This window comes from Macrobrachium rosenbergii, chromosome 22, assembly GCF_040412425.1.
Source record: "Macrobrachium rosenbergii isolate ZJJX-2024 chromosome 22, ASM4041242v1, whole genome shotgun sequence".
Taxonomy (NCBI): Eukaryota; Metazoa; Arthropoda; class Malacostraca; order Decapoda; family Palaemonidae; genus Macrobrachium; species Macrobrachium rosenbergii.
In genome coordinates this window covers 29,601,250-29,619,013 of record NC_089762.1, presented here as the reverse complement: position 1 = coordinate 29,619,013, position 17,764 = coordinate 29,601,250, and the positions used below count along the sequence as shown (strand labels likewise).

General features: G+C 38.4%; 1 protein-coding gene and 1 long non-coding RNA gene across 2 annotated transcripts in view; one reads left to right on the top strand and one right to left on the bottom strand.

Annotated features, from left to right (window-relative positions):
- LOC136850697 (uncharacterized) overlaps positions 1-17,764 on the top strand; it is a 553,838-nt gene that overhangs the window by 67,582 nt on the left and 468,492 nt on the right. The gene's annotated exons all lie outside the window — the stretch shown is intronic.
- Positions 6,564-10,709, bottom strand: LOC136850695 (RNA exonuclease 1 homolog). The gene is given in 3 exon segments (XM_067124517.1): positions 6,564-7,672; positions 7,675-8,122; positions 10,569-10,709. Coding segments are annotated over 2 exon segments (861 nt in total). The 5' UTR covers positions 8,111-8,122; positions 10,569-10,709; the 3' UTR covers positions 6,564-7,247.

The window sequence follows — 17,764 nt, the reverse complement described above, 5'->3', positions numbered from 1 at the left end:
AAGACGACGGATGAGCTGGTACTTGGAAGTACGAGTCCATCAAGTTGACTGTCAGCATGAAGTCGTTCTCCCTGATGGCCAACAGTACCATCTCCATTGTGAACCATGTCTGGTGAACGAAACAGTTCAGGGGAGAGAGGTCGATTACCGGTCTCCAGCCGCTGGAGGCCTTCTCCACGAGAAAGATCCTGCTGTAGAACCCCGGGGACCGATCCTCGACGACTTCAATGGTGCCCTTGCTCAACATCGTTTCGACCTGCTGAAGAAGGGCCTGTTTCTTCAGGGGGTCTTTGGAGATAAGATGGGAACTGGACCCGAGTGTTGGTGAGGGAAGGCAGTGACACGAAGGGTAGGAAATATCCCTCCCGAAGGACATCTACCCAGGTCTCCGCTCTGTATCGCTGCCACGTTGCCCAATGGCTGGAAAGGCAACCCCCACCGATGGCAGCATCTGAGGGGGCTTGCCGTCCCTAGTGAGCTCCTCCCCTCTTCTTCTTGCCTTACCTTTCCTTTTGGGGGGAACAGGTTGGCGAAAGGGACCCTGTGGTTTCTTCCGCAGAGGTGAAGAAGAAGAGGGATGGACTTTACCCTGAGCGGCTGTCGAAGCACCATACTTCTTCGGGGCTGGGGTGCTAGCCTGGCTCAGGGACCTGGCCGCAGGATGAGAGGGCTGCGCAACCCCTTTCGTCGCTGCCTGATGGTCCACCACAGCGTCCACCTCCCCCTTGGGGAAGAGGGAGGTGGAGTCCAGAATAGGTCCATTATGCAGAGACACTGCAGCTTCTGTACCTATTGACCTGGTGATCCGGAATAGCACTGCATCCCTTCTCTTCAGCACCAGGTTGGCCCAGAGGTTTGCTGTCTGGTGGGCTAAAAGGAAATAGCCTTACCCACAGACTGGCAAAGACTCCTAAAGGTCGGATCCTCACTCTGAGTAGACGAGGCTGCGATTCTTGACAATACAAAGGCCCAGTTGTCAAGCCAAAAGACTGCCTGGAGGGCAGACAGAGCCATACCCTCCAAAGCACCCATCTCAGCTTGCAAGAAAAGCCATGCTCTGCCAGTAGCTGAGCCGAAGTGGTACCAGGTGCTAACCGAGTCAGCCCTGGTTCCACCACCTTCATCTGCAGTACACTTTCTGACTGAATGTAGTACTTCTTCTGTCTCGGTAGAGGGGGAGGTAACAGCTTGGTAGCTCAAGGCGAGCGAAGTGACAACGACTGTCCGGAGACCAAGTCGTTCACTTGGCTGAGAACACTGTCCGCTAGAGGAGACCACGGGAGACCAAGAGAGGGCATGGGCTCCCTCCTGGAGGCGTAGAACTCCTCTAGTCTGGATGACTGCTCCTCCAACGGGGCTGGAAGCGGTTCCTCCAGGCCGTTGTGCTGACGGATCAGTGCAACGACTTCTAAAAATGCCCTCTGCATTTCTGGAGTGTCCGGATCCCTTGGAAGAGGGCCCTCCGAGAGATGGTCATCCGGGAAAGCCCCACCTGCAGGAGAGCCCGAGACAGACTCCGCCTCTCTGCCTCGCACGACAGCAGCGTACGACCCTTCACTCGCCTGGAGCGAGGGAGGACCGGACGCTTCCTGAAGTTGATTGCCCAAGAGCCTCAGCCCCGGTAACCCTACCGACCCCGTTTCCTCCCTGAGAATCCTGAGGAAGTGAGGGGGTGGGAGAGACTGAGCGAACACTGCCGTTGTGTCCGCTGGTATAGCCAGTGGAGGCGAAGGACCCCTCACAGTCCCCGACCTGCAATGGAGGATCGTGAGAGGGCCTAGATGGACTGACTCGTCTGGGCGAGCAACCACCATGACGATCGGGGGACGGTCTCCTCACAGCTGATCCACGCTCTGACGTTGGACGAGCTTCGACACTGTGGCGTGCAGAGGAGACCAACGCAGGGGCACGGACTGCCGATTGGAGGCAGCTGTCCCAATCGTCCGGGCGTGTTCTGGCCTTCTTCGGTGTCGAAACATATGAAGAAGACTGTGGGGATCCTTTCGTTCACATCCCCGACGCCTTCAGGGACGGGACGTCCTTGGGCACCTTCCCGCCATACCCTTGTCTGATTTGGGCAAGGGCGATGGTTTGGGTGGGGAGAAGCCCGCAGGCTCCTCCCCTTCTCCCGTTCCGTGGCTGAACTCGTGACGGAGGTCGAGCCCGCATGGTCTCCCGGAGGAGATCGTGCTTTCGGCGACACGCACTTGGGAGGCACCAAAGTGGAACCAGTCCGGGAGGATGGAGCTCCCGAACCGTCCGAGGAGGGTACAGAGGTGCCCTTCCCGGTAAGAGAACCAGTGGTTCGTCCCCCGAGGGGAAAGAGCACTGCCTTAGTAGAGCGAGTCTTCTTGGAAGGAGGAGGAGCCGCCCTCCCTTCCTAGCCCAATTGGACTTAGAAGAGGAGGGGAGGGGAGGACAAAGATGAAGATGAGGATGACGATGACGAGGAAGAGGAGGAAGAAGAAGATGGGGGTGGTTGACGAGCACGCTTCTTCTTCTTTTTATCAATCAGGGATAAGACCGCATCCCTCAGCTTGCTGAAGACAGACCACATGGGGTCGACGGAAACTGGGGTAGGAACTGAAGCAGGAGCAACTGGTTGAGGCGAATCTTGTAGGGAGTGTCCACTGTCTGGAGCGATCGGTGAAGCAGGGAACGTTGGACAGTCTGGGGTAGGCATGGGTAATGGTGGAAGTGAGGCAGGAGGCGAGAGCATAGCCGGGAGGCAGCGAAGCGAAGTCACTCCTGCTCCTTGGCAACACAGCGGTAACGTTGGTGGTCGTGAGAGTATCCACCGTGTGAGTAGTGGGGGGAGGGGGCAGTACCCCTCCCTGTGCCACTGAGCTGATGTGCTTGAGAAGCGAGGACAAATCAGGATTGCCAACCATCCCGAGGGACTCCCACGCCCGACTCAAACCTGGCACAGGTCCCAAACCTGAGGAAGAAGACAAAGGTGGGCAAGGTTCCCCTCCTAACCCAGGGATGAGGGACTCTGGGTGAGGGGGGGGGAGGACTGAGAGGCATGTAGGCTAGGTCGACCGATCTCGCCTCCTGTGACCGCGGATGCAGACACGGGACAGGAAGATCGATTCCGTCAGGGGCAGTAAGGGGAGGCCATCGGGACTCAGACAAGACTGAGAAGGATTAACCACAATTGGAGTCAAAGGAGCGGAAGGCAGCCCTCCGACGCCTTGGATTCCTTCCGCTTATATCTGGGTCTATGAGAGTACATATCTCACTGCTCGGGAGACCAAAGCCTACACTCATCACATGGGTCATCAACAGTACAACCAGGGGGGTCCTTGCTCCCTTTACGACATTTTAAGCAAAGGGAGTGGGGATCTGAATCCGCCCTACAGCGGAAGGCGCCGCACTTTGTGTCCTTACCAGGACAAATCCGGCGGACAGGCTTATCCAAGTCATGGGTTTGTAAGATATCATCCATCTTACTAACATGCACAAATACACAGGGGAACAAGCCAAAAGGGAAACAGGAACAAACACACTGTGAAAAGGTTGAAGCTTTGGCACCCAGAAGTCCAAACAGAGAGCTGCAAGACACGTCCACTTCAGACGAGGCTGGAAAGTAAAGTGAATGCGTGAATCTGGGAGGTTGGTACCATGGGTTTCCCACTGTTGCCAACCACATACCCAGCTGGTAGTAATACCAACTCATGCCTTGTAAGTCTTTAGCGGCCTTGTTCAGCTTCGCCGAAAGTATCCCCTCATATAAAGGACCAAGGGTTTGTATTTGTGTAGGAACAAATGACATAGTATTAGCAACATAACATTTCTTTGACCCATTAGCTCCCAGTGTCCTATTTTGAGGACAGTTAAGAAAAATATTTTTTTCTCCTATTCTGTTACCCTTAATCTGATTTCTAATCCTGTTTTGGACACTTTAAATCCTAACCTACCATTGTAATTTTTTCCAAGCGCCACAGGCGCCCAAAGAAATTTTATGAAGTAAAAAGATTTTTATGAAGTCTACCTTTCAGATAATGAAATTTCATTGCAATTTATTCCTTTGAAAATGGAATTTTTAATTCAGTATTATAACATATAATTTGAAGGACAATGTTCTATATAATTGGCATATGAAGTTACTATGAACATTATATAATGTTAAATCATGCGAAAGTGAGTGTCCTCATATGAGGACACTGGGACGAAGGAGTAAGATCATGTCGGAACCTGCTTGATCCTGTAGATGAGATATTACAAGAACTTTCTGAACATGATGAAGAACAAATTGAAAGTGCAGATATTGTGATTATTCCTCCTGATGTTGATGAATTAACTGATGAGGATGAAGCATCTGATGATACTACGGGTGAAGCAACTGCCCAAGAGATAGTAAGATTCCACCAAAAATTTCTTGCAGCTCCTGGAAGCCAGGGGAAGAGTCATGCCTAAACAATGGTTCCAAGGCAGCCTCAACAGGTTTGGCATCTTCTGACATAGCTCACTGTGATGACAAAGTTATGAGGAAATCTAAAACAAAGAAGAGAAGACTCGGTGATTCTGAACCATCCTGGAAGTATAAAGTTCCAGACTACAGTAAGAACAAACCAAGAGAAAAGACGTATGGAAACAATTTGAAGAAAATGAAGGAAAATATGAGCAAGGTTACACCTCTTGAAATATTTGAAACTATCATGTCCCCAGATATACACGATCATATCATCAAAGAAAGTGTCCGTTATGCTACTGTTACCAAAAATAAAGGTAACGTCAACCTAAGTGTTGAAGAGATAAACTCTTTTTTTGGTATTTTACTTCTGTCCGGTTATCATAAATTACCTTCAGAGAGACATTTTTGGTCAAATGAAGATCTTGGTGTACCTATTGTCAAAGCAGCTATGTCGAGGAATTCTTATCAAAATATAAAAAGTTTCCTCCATTTCTGTGATAATGCCTATGCTAATGAGAATAAACATGACAAAGGATTCAAGGAAATAAACCTCATTTCTATGCTTCAAAACTCATTTATGCAATTTGGTTTATTCGAAGAATGTATTGCCGTAGATGAGATGATGGTCAAGCATTATGGACACCATTCCCTGTAACAATTTATGCATGGAAAACCAATCAGATTCGGATACAAACTTTGGGCTCTTTACGGTGCATCAGTATATTGTTACAATTTTGACCTATATTGTGGAAAGAATGCTTCTGCAGAAGACCAAGATCTTTCAGTTGGTTCAAAGGTATTTTTACAAATGCTACGAAGTGTTGAGAATTCACAGTCTCATTCTGTATATTTTGGCAACTATTTTACTGGTTACGACTTACTAGTGCACCTAAGAAACTTAGGATTTCAGGCTACAGGAACCATGAGGGAAAACTGTTTGAGAAATTGTCCACTGAAGTCGGACAAAGACATGAAAAAGGGAAAATGAGAGTCATATGATTACAGATTCGACACGAATGAAGAAATACTCGTAGTCAAATGGTTTGATAACAAATGTGTGACAATGGGAACAAATTTTGATTCAGTTGAACCACTTGCTAAGTCCAACGCTGGGTAAAGGATTCTAAGACCAAGGAAGGCGTCCTTCAACCAAATGCCATCAGTAACTAGAACAAAAATATGGGTAGGGTGGACCACCATGATTGGCTAGTTGCAAAATATTCAGTGTAAATAAGAGGGAAAAAATGCTACTGGCCTTTATTTACTCGCATGCTAGATATGGCTCTTGTGAATGCATGGATTGTTAATCGGATGGTGACTGAGCAGGAAGATATTGATTTGCTGGAATTTAGGAGATTGGTCTGTGTCCCTTACCTGAAACTGGCAAGTGCTGCATTGTCAACAGGACGACCTCGAAAACCTTTGGTATTCCGTACAAAAATGCCTGATGTGTGATATGATGGCAAAGGACATATAATAAAAAAAAAACCGATTGTTGCAGCGTAGGTGCCAAAACAAGCCTTGCAAGTCAAAGCCTAGAACACATTGTGCTAATTGTGAAGTAACTATGTGTGTGAAATGCATCGCTCCATATCATCAGAAGTCACAAGAACTTATAAATTATAATGTGAAGTAGTTTCCCTAGATAATTTCATTCATTTTGCCCATTGTCTTTACGGCTTTCCAAAGGCGAAATCTGAATTTATTTGAAAAGAGATTTATTTGTTTACTCTAAATAATCTCATTTATTTAGTTCATTGTTTCGCAATTTTCCAAACAAGATATGTGATTATTTGTAAAGAAAATTTTTGGTGGTTTCAGATGATTTCATTCATTGATTTATTATTTTCGAAAGAGAAATCTGATTTTTTTTTTATAGAAACTCATATTATGATTTATGATTAGTCTTTGTAACATGTAGCTCTGAGTGATTTACTGCTATTTTGGAAAATGTTATATTGACATTATTGTTCAATATCTTTATTGTAACCGTTTTTTATAATTATTCCTAGTTACTACTCGTCCTCCCAGTGTCCTCATATGAGGACAGCTTATATAAGTCAAGTTATTACTTATCATCCCAGTGTCCTCATATGAGGACAGCTTATATCACTCTTACTAATCTTAATAAAAATATATAACACGGTTTGGTGTCTCATTTGGCCTCTATTAAAGTCAATTTTTACAAAAAATTTTGTAATTTTAAGAAAAAAAACTTGGGATATAATGGGTTAAGGGAAGGGTCCCTACTACATAAATGATAGGAAGGCACTTTTAGAATCAAAATTGAAATACAATATTCAGCACTTGGTCTAACTTCCTTAAGCAACTCAACTATAGGAAAAATTAGAGTAAAAACATTATAAGAAATATTTAACATTAAATGATCAGAAACCAGACTACTGGCGAAATGACACTGGAAAAAACTACTTTTTTGATACGTTAAACACTTCGACGACTGGGGAATTGGCAATGGTAAAATGAAATTGCTGTAATTAAAATGAAACTTGAAAATTTGGCATCAATAATCTCAACAAAATCTTGTCAGCACTTGCTTGTGATTCGATCAAGATTTAGGTACACATAATATACTTTCTTGCCAGTCAGTCTTCATAAAAGAAAACATAATTGGAAAATGCACTTCATTTGAGGTTCAGCACGATTTTGGTGCAAAATTTTAACACTAAACTCCGCCTCAATTCTGGCAGAATTTCGGTTCACAAGTAAACGAACTTTAATTAATTAATATTTCTAAAAAATTCTTTGCTGTGGAATTACGACTGACGCATACATCCTGTTCTGGGCATTTGATACTTGACCAGCGAGTTCTTTAAGCCATTCGTAGAGCAAGCTTCATGGCTAAGATTGCATCCTTGCTGGATTTATAGCAACCTATTGCATATGTTAAATATGGCAAATATATCTCCTTCAATTTCAGCAGACTGTTTATAAAAGGAAGGCCTCTCTTGTGTGGATATAATACCTGAATATCCACAACTTTATCATGAATCACTCGCAGTTTAATCAAGTCTCTTCCTAGCCCGTGACCTACGAGGATGGTGTTAGGACCCCAAAGTGTCAACAGTTTTTCATGGACGTCTTTCATGGTGGTTGTCACACCTCTGAAATCTGAAGACGAGAGTTTTGAAAACATTGTGTTGTAATCCAAAATGGGATTATCCGGGACAACCTTTGTCTGATAAACCACTTCACATTTGGTGTTGACAACTGACAAGCATACGACTTCCAAACCCCTTCTGTGTAGATCATTTCAGTGTCAACAGCATAAGCTTCTGAAGCTGTTACTGAAGTGTTGTCTTTTGAGAGTAGGAACCCCTTCATATTGTCTAAGTCTAGGGCTTCATGAACATGGTATGGGGCTTCCCAGCATGGCTCTGCTCCGGGCTCGCCTCCACAGCATCTGTACCTCAGATTTGTGATAGGTCTCCTGTGGGGATGGTAGCGACATGCTTCAGGCTTAGTTTTGCCATTTCTTTGCAAAGAATAAACCGTTCCACATCTAGTGCATTCCCTTGACAACTCACTCGGTATCTGAGAGTACTTATCTCCTACATTAGATATTACTGCCTGGCCTTTGACACGTGGATGTGGGCGTGGAAAGCTGTATTGTTCCATGACGTACTCAGAGAGGACATAACGCTCAAGTTTCTCATACTGGCCACGACCGTCCATACCTCCTCCGGTCTGTAAATAAAATGGCACATTAATCTCTCTCTTCTCAAAAGTAGTGGGGAAAACAAATGAACAGATACTTCACAACCTCTGATGGTTTGAGTGTTTTTGCACGTTTTCGTTAAAATATTAAATGAGGGGAGAAAATATATAAAACTTGCATGAAAAACTTCAGTTTGAAAGTAAACAGAAGTGAGACAAAAATTTCCTGTTACAAATTCACTATCTTTGTTCAGCACCAACCTCCCGGCCTTGAAGGTTGAAACATGAACAAAGCCAGCTTATGTAAATATCTATGCGACATTGTATTTCCCATAGATTTTTATTGTGGTTTCTTAGAATGAAGCATAATAAGGAGGTTGAGATCACAGGGATAAGAACTCCGATATCGAGGTAAAACATGTGATTAATATATATATAATATATACATATAATATATATATATTATATATATATATATATATATATATATATATATATATATATATATATATATATATATATAAAATAAATATATAATATATATATTATAATATATATATATATATATATATATATATATATATATATATATATATATATATATATATATATATATATATATATATATATATATATATATATATATATTAATCACATGTTTTACTCGATATCGGAGTTCTTATCCCTGTGATCTCAACCTCCTTATGATACTTCATTCTAAGAGCCACAATAAAATCTATGGGAAATACAATGTCGCATAGATATTTACATAAGCTGGCTTTGTTCATGTTTCAACCTTCAAGGCCGGGAGGTTGGTGCTGAACAAAGATAGTGAATTTGTAACAGGAAATTTTTGTCTCACTTCTGTTTACTTTCAAACTGAAGTTTTTCATGCAAGTTTTATATATTTTCTCCCCTCATTTAATATTTTAACGAAAACGTGCAAAACCACTCAAACCACCAGAGGTTGAAGTATCTGTACATTTGTTTTCCCTAATATATATATATATATATATATATATATATATATATATATATATATATATATATATACATATATATATATATATATATATATATATATATATATATATATATATATATATATTATAAAGATCTTTTGAAAACGTAGGGTTCCTTATCCCCACAAGAAATACTGATAGTCTAAACTTGTGGCTGCCGTGTTTAGGCTAATACCGTAGGTAACTTCTGGCCATGAACACTGAAACGCACGGAGACGGTAAATATATCGGCTAAAGTATATTTACGATTGATGTAAGTTTAAATTTCCTGTTTAGCATATTAAGGGATCTTGTTCAGCATATTAAGGTAACCTATAATCAAAGAAAAAACATCACGACGTTTTGTTGAAAGGAAACGCATACCGATTAACCCAATTTCAAGTACAAGTCACAGCCAGATATTGTGAACCAGGGAGGCGGGGGGGGGGGGATTCATCTCGCTTCTCATTTACTAGCGATATGGCAACAAGCTATCGTTGTCAAGTTCCCCAGAATCCTTTATAAATTATAAAAGTCTACATTATAAAAGCCATTTTTCTTCACCAGGTAATATACTACTTTTTGACGCTCATTGTCAAGCCTTGGTAAGAAAACAAAAAAAAAAATTAACAGGTGGGGTAATCTTCGTTACGTGTATTACTTCTCAGTGTGGTCAAACCGCAAGTTCTACCAAAGTTCCTTAAAGGAAATTCACTTGATGCGAGAAATTTTGGCAGATGCGAGAAATTTTGGCAACCACATGACGTCAGTTTATATTATTAACTTTAAAAAATGTGTATAACATACAGATATTATCCGGTTTTTAAAGGATAATGTCTGCAGCGTTGTTGGGCACAGGCAGATGGCAAGCGTTTATATATAAAAAAGTTAATGTTTTGGTAAAACGGCAGACTACTACCGGTTTTACGTTCACATAACGAGGCGTCGTGTTTAGTACCAGCCCTAATGGATAAATGTAGAAACATAAGCAAAAGACGTTAAATACCATAAACAAAACTAAATAGCATAAACATAATAAAAAGACGGCATTTATCTCGGTCGGCGACTGGCGGGAATAACGGTGGTAGTATTCTGCAGTTTTACTTGCATAACAACCCAACGATAATGTGAACGTCGAAAGGGCAACAGCGAAACTGCCTTTGGTTTTAGGGTAAATGTGAAGGAACGGGGCAAAACGAATAGGCTTTTCAATATAATTTTTCGGCCAAAGTGTGGAAAATGGTGTGGATAATGCCGTACAGCCGAGATAATTCGAGAAACTTACTGAGATAATGAGAAATTTACCGTATTTTGTCTATACTTTTACTTTCATACCCGAGGGGCTGGCGCTAACTGCTCTTTAGTTCTAACCGTCCCCCCCCCAACCTTTTTCAACCCAAGGTATTAAAGTTATTAATTACTACCAAGTCGTTTTGAATAAAGTTTGTCAATAAAATGAGCAGAAATGTACTTACATTTGCAATACTTGACAATTAATCAGCTATCCAAACGTCTTCTAGACCAACAGTAATCCAGGTTTAGCGGGGAGACTTCCAGAACAAACGTAAATTACTGTATCACCGCCGAGCACACACACCTCAGTCAAAACAAATCCGCGCCAAGCCAATGACTCAGTGGAATGCGGATTGTTACGCGACTGCCTCGGTACCGGACGTTCGTGATACTTGTACGGTATGAACGGCCAGTGCGAGACATTGCATGTTGTTGCCACTACATAGCACAGAGGGTGAAAATTGTAAAATTGGTCCAGATTTCGTAATTTTATTGGTATTTCTAAATATTAGGAGGCAATATTATGTCCGTATATCATTCTGGTTTTTTAATTTTTCACATTTTCTGCAAGATTATTATATATGTATATATAATTTGTGTATGTGTATATATTTTATATATATATATATATAGATATATGTATATATATATATATATATATATATATGTATGATTTTTCATCATATACTGTATATACTCACCTTTTATATTCACAAACACTAGGACTCAAATATAATAAAATATCGAATTAACTGTACTTTGGGAAATTTACACCCAAGGCTGAATGTAATCGAAAGTGCATCTTGGGTGTAAGTCATTTCAGAGGCATAGGGAACTTGTTAAACTGTTTGTGGTTATATATATACCTACACACATATATATACAGTATATACAGTATATATATATATATATATATATATATATATATTATATATATATATATATATATATATATGTATATATATATATATATATATATATGTGTGTGTGTGTGTGTGTGTGTGTGTGTGTGTGTGTGTGTGTGTGTGTGTGTGTGTGTGTGTGTGTGTGGCTAGCAAACTCATCCCAAGGAACTATGAGAGGGGGAAATTTTATATATATATATATATATATATATATATATATATATATATATATATATATATATATATATATATATATATATTGCTGAAAGGCAAATGGGTGTTACAGACTAATACACACATAAACAAAGCCACTCCAACATCTTCTAAAAACATAACAGACACTTCACACGTCTCGAACTGTCAACATACCCGCCCAGTTCTACTCGCTGCTTGGGAGAAAGGCAGCTGGGGATTGGCACGATACATGTACACATCGTTACCGGGGTCTAAGCGGTGTCAGGCAGGGCAGCCGATCGAGGCTACGGCCTACCCCAACACCAAATCAAAGTCCTTCGTGAAGAAGGCATCGTGCTTACCCCATATAGAAAATGGGAAAAAAAGCACGTTAAAACGAAGAAGATATATATATATATATATATATATATATATATATATATATATATATATATATATATATATAGTAGAATTACTAAAAGGACCTCATTCAAACTGGATGGTATTTAATGGAGTTATTATTCAAAAAGTTACAAGCTTTCTTGGACAAACAGTCCACATTATCAAGTATCCGTACGGATACTTGATAATGTGGACTGTTTGTCCAAGAAAGCTTGTAACTTTTTGAATAATAACCCATTAAATACCATCCAGTTTGAATGAGGTCCTTTTAGTAATTCTACTAATGCACAGAACAATTGTGTATGTGATAAAATATATATATATATATATATATATATATTATATATATATATATATATATATATATATATATATATATATATATGTGTGTGTGTGTGTGTGTGTGTGTGTGTGTGTGTGTGTGTGTGTGTGTGTGTGTGTGTGTGTGGCTAGCAAACTCGTCCCAAGGAACTCTGAGAGGGGGATATATAAATTATATATAATATATATATATATATATATATATATATATATATATATATATTGTGTATATATATATATATACAGTATATATATATATATATATATATATATATATATATATATATATATATATATATAATCATTGGGCTAGTTAGCTTTTCTTGTAACTTGCTGAGAATTAGAAGCCATACACACGTGTATTTATTACTTCGAAGATTGTATGGGTAATACAGGTTGTGGCATAGGAAACATTAGTATTGAGTGTGTCTATCCCAGGAATGTAGAAGAGTGGGACTTGGATAAATTTCGGGAGAATTTGATCTGTACCTAGCTAGGTTTAGAGAATTTGAAAGTGTGGCTATGCTAAGAGATTTAAATGTAAAAGTAGGGGAAAGAAATGGCAATGCTAAGTCTGGAATTCATGAAGTAAGAGATAGCAAACACCCTAGGAGAATGCGTGGGTTTTGCAGAATACATTAGAGTAAGTTGACAGATGTAATGGTGAGTATATCTGACTATCATTCACTTGAACCCTAAGGTAAGAGAGATAACAGCTTAAGTTGGAGATGAAGGGGTGACAGTACATCGTGAAAATGTCTTGAAACTAGTATGACAAGTGAGTGTAATGAAATTGAAATGAGAATAGTGTTTAAGAAGTAAACAGCAGCAGAACTGGCAAGGTTAAAGACTCGAAACTTGTAGGAGTATATAAGGAGTATGAAAAATTTAAGGATGGGGTCGCACCGTCAAGAGGGAGAGTGAGTGAGTATACTGTAGATGTCATGGTATGACAGGAATATCATACGGGTGGTATTCGAGAGGCTCGATATTGTTTAAGAAGCAGAAGAAGAAAAGAAGGTAATAAGACAAATAAAACAGTGAATGCTATCAGTTACTTCAAGGAGAATATATTGTTGTTAATAGTGAAGTAAATGCAGAGAAAAACATTATTAAGCAAGTGGAAATAAATAAAAGGTACAAAATGACTGAATATTCTGAAGATACTCTGGATGGAAAGAACAAAAGAGAGGCAGAGCTGAACGATGCAAGAGATTAAGTGGTTGGTGTAAGTTTGATATTGATAAATATATGTGGAAGAGACTGGCGAGGACATGAGAATGGCAGCTAAGATGATGAAGATTGGCAGGACCCCAGGAGTTGATGGTACTGACTTTGTGGTTGAAAGTATGACTTTGTGATTGACTATGGTATATATGAGAGAAAAGTCCCAAAGAATCTGTGAGAAATCGTTTTTCCTTTGTATAAAGATAAGGGTGATGGAGGAAGGCAGACAAATTACAGGGGATAATGCTGCTTAATATACTAGGGAGGGGGTATGGAGGAGGACCAGGAGACTAACTGCTTCAAAAGGGGTTATACAGGGGCATGTGTTTGTTTCATCAGACTTGGGTAAACATTAAGGATCAACAGAATGATACTGGTTTATTCGAAATCTTTCTCAGATCAGGGTGCTCATTCTGTGCCAACCCCTTAAAAGGTTAATTTACGCACAATTTCCTTTTCGAATCACCTGCATTTCCATTAGGACTGTCATTATTGCCAACTTGAAGAGAGTACATTTAGGATTACATGGTGTTTTGTTTTGGGTAACATGGTTTTGCCCAAAACCCTTTTTAGTTTGTGAATTGTGGAAGTCACTTGTTGTGCAAATATGGTAGGTAATGAGAACACATTACCAAATAATAGACTGGGTCATAATTCAAAGAGTATATGATCTCTGATAACATGAGCTGTAGTCTTGACAAGATAAGTGATAGAGGCTAGTAACTTTGATACTGATATGGGGCACTTCTGGCGAAAAACAGCCTTGTAAAAATGTTGAAATGGCGTTGTGCATCTTCTGTTCAAGATTGTTGTTATGATATTCTAACGTTTACCACAAGAGGACTGGAATGGAATACAGGACCATTAGCAGTTTGAATTAATGTAGTTAGTGATTACTGAATGGAACTAAACCGAGTTTTTTAAATGTCACCGGAATGTAGTAGCATGGATGTTTGGACAAACGTGGAAAGCAGAGTGAGATTGTAGATGGATTTGATGTATAGACCAGTGTTTCCAGTATATGATGGTCATCAAGTTTACATGGCCAATATATAGATATGTCTATATATATATATATATATATATATATATATATATATATATATATATATATATATTATATATATATATATATATATATATATATATATATATATATATATATATATATATATATATATATATATATATATATATATATATATATATATAGTGCACATGTGTGTATATATATAATATATATATATATATATATATATATATATATATATATATATATATATATATATATATATATATATATATATATATATAATATATATATATATATATAATGTGTTATAACATAAATAACCATTTTATAAGTGTTTATATGTCTCTGTGAAAATTTTGATGTTTTGCTTGCAGATTCGTCATTCATTGTGAAGATGTGATTTTAAAATGTCTTTTCCTTACAGATTAATTGTATATCATGTAATCTTACAATGGTTTGGTGTGTTTTTTCCCTTTGTTTAATATATGGAATTGTATACAGCCTGTTGCAGAGAGAGAGGGTAAGATCTTATCACTTCCATACTTACACAGGTGTCCAGTAACTTGCGCTTAGGCAAAAAGACCCCTCTTATATTATTGTGATGAGCTGTCAGCCAATCGGCGAGTTCTTTGTTATACATTCATCATGTGTGTCTAACTCATGTTTATTAGCTGTGTCTGTGCTTATTCTTTTTCATAATCTGGAAAAGAGAGAATGAGTGAGAGAGGTACTTGAAGTTGACATCTTGACAGCCAACCTATTTTGGGTCTAAAAGCACTTCCTTCTGTTTGTTCAGCTGTGTGAGTGTCCCAGGAAATGTCTATCATAGAGATCAGGCGCTCGAAGCTCAGCCGTATATGTATTCATACACGTGTATACTTGTATATGTATGAATGTATACATACTCTATGTATCATGTATTCTGGAAGAGCTTGTTGGAGCGTTAAGTGCAGTGCTGTTCCAAAGACAGTCAGTCAGCCAAAGGGGTCCCTGAGATAAGCATTCATTCTCTCTCTCTCTCTCTCTCTCTCTCTCTCTCTCTCTCTCTCTCTCTCTCTCTCTCTCTCTCTCTCTCTCTCAATAATCCCATTATATATATCAGGGATACTGAAGGTTTACTGTTTGTAAAAGCTCTGTTAAAACTCACCCCAGGAGTGTGTTAATTTTGTAGAAGGTGATCAGGAATATTGTTTTGTGCACGTATTGTGGGAGTGTGTAATGGTGTAATAATTACAAAAGGTAATGTGGTGATTACCGAGTTCTGTTATGTCTTAGTGACTTGGCAGTGTTGTCTATGAGAAAGTCTTAGCAAGATGTGTTTGACTTTTTCTTTTTTTAAAAGAGAAGTGATCTTTTGAAAGATTGATATAACCTTTAAGCATATATTTTGGTGGTTGGTATATTTCCATTTTTGCATATTGCATTCTTATATGTTTGTGCTTTCATATTACTATCATTTTATAATTAATGTGTTTTGCTGATTCTTAACATTTTGTTAGTGCCTATCTGTTATTGAGATTTTGGAGAATGGTTATGTGGATTCCAGTCAGTAATATTTTGGTGAATGTTTGTGTTAATTAATCAGGTATATACTTGGCACTTGAGTGATAGTTAATAGTTTGAACCTTACCTAACCAAATTGCTTTCTTAATAAATTAAAGTTTTGTGAATTAAACTTGATTAAGAAATACTTAAATCCTACACTGTTGTCAATTAATAGTAAATCTTTTGAGATTGTGAACTTTGCATATAACTTTTGAACTTAGAAATAAACCTGTTTGTTTAGTTTTTTAAAACATCATTTCATTTTGACCACCAGTAATTAGAGACATTAATGAATGTGTACAAGGTAAGTGATGTATCTGTTTGCTCACTTGAGACCTATCTAGGTAAAATAGCACCAGAGAGACAGTGTTTGTTGAAGTGTTACCCATTTTCCACTAGTCTGGATATAACTTAATAAATGTTGCCTCACCCATAACTTGATGAAGTTACATTGATTTTCTCAAGTGATAAGTAAGTTTTCTGGGATAATTGTAGATCATTGTACCTTTATATATATATATATATATATATATATATATATATATATATATATATATATATATATATATATATATATATATATATATATATATAATATATATATATATATATATATATATAATATATAATATATAATATATAATATATATATATATATATATATATATATATATATATATATATATATATATATATATATATATATATATATATATATATATATATATATAAACATTTCTATAGTGTGTAGGGGTTAAGTTCCTGAAGCCTGATTTGCAATTGTGGGTCACTTACTTTAGCTTCATTCATGGAAGTGATTCCACATTAATATGATTATTTTTTTTGCTTTCAGACATTTTGTTCTTCCAAAAACCTACTAAATATTACTGTCATGGTTTTCCCCCTGATTATTATTAACATTATTATTATTATTATTATTATTCAGAAAATAAGCCCATCCAGATGGTAAAAGCCTACGCGGTCACTGAATTGGAATATACGCTTCCAATGATTATGATGTTCGTTTTAAGCAAATTACATATGGTGATCGAAAATACATCACGAAGAGTAATAAGTACAAGGTAAATTGTTGTAGGGTAGAAATACATTGCACCTTTGCTTCAACTTTTGAGGTTCTAATTACACAACATCCTTAGGGAGACTGTTCTACAGTAATATGGTGTGAGGTATAAAAGACCTCTGGAACTGAAAAGCTCCATAGTGTGGTATGTTTACAGCATATTGGTGACGGTGTCAGCAAAACTGGTCGCACCTCTGGAACTGAAAAGCTCAATAGTGTGGCATGTTTACAGCATATTGGTGACGGTGTCATCAAAATTGGTCACACCTCTGGAACGGCAAAGCTCAATAGTGTGGCATGTTTACTGCATATCGGTGACTGTGTCAGCAAAACTGGTCGCTCTAGACAGGAAAACATCTGGGATCAGCTGATAGTGGGAATTGTTTGTTAAAATAAAACTTACGGAAAATAGAGTTGAGAATAGTCTCAAGTTAGTGTAAGCTAACCAACAGTGAAATTACCAACAAACGTTGTTGTGACCTGTTCACCTAATATATCGAAATTTCTCGCATTGTTAGCAACCAGTGAGATTTTCTTTCATGATGTACACAATTGTCACCTGTTGAATTTAGGGCATTCTTCATACACAATTGTCACCTGTTGAATTAGAGCATTCTTGAAGAATGGTTATTGTCCCCTGTTGTATTTAAGCATATTTCTGAAGAGAGGTTCTACTGAAATCACTCTCCA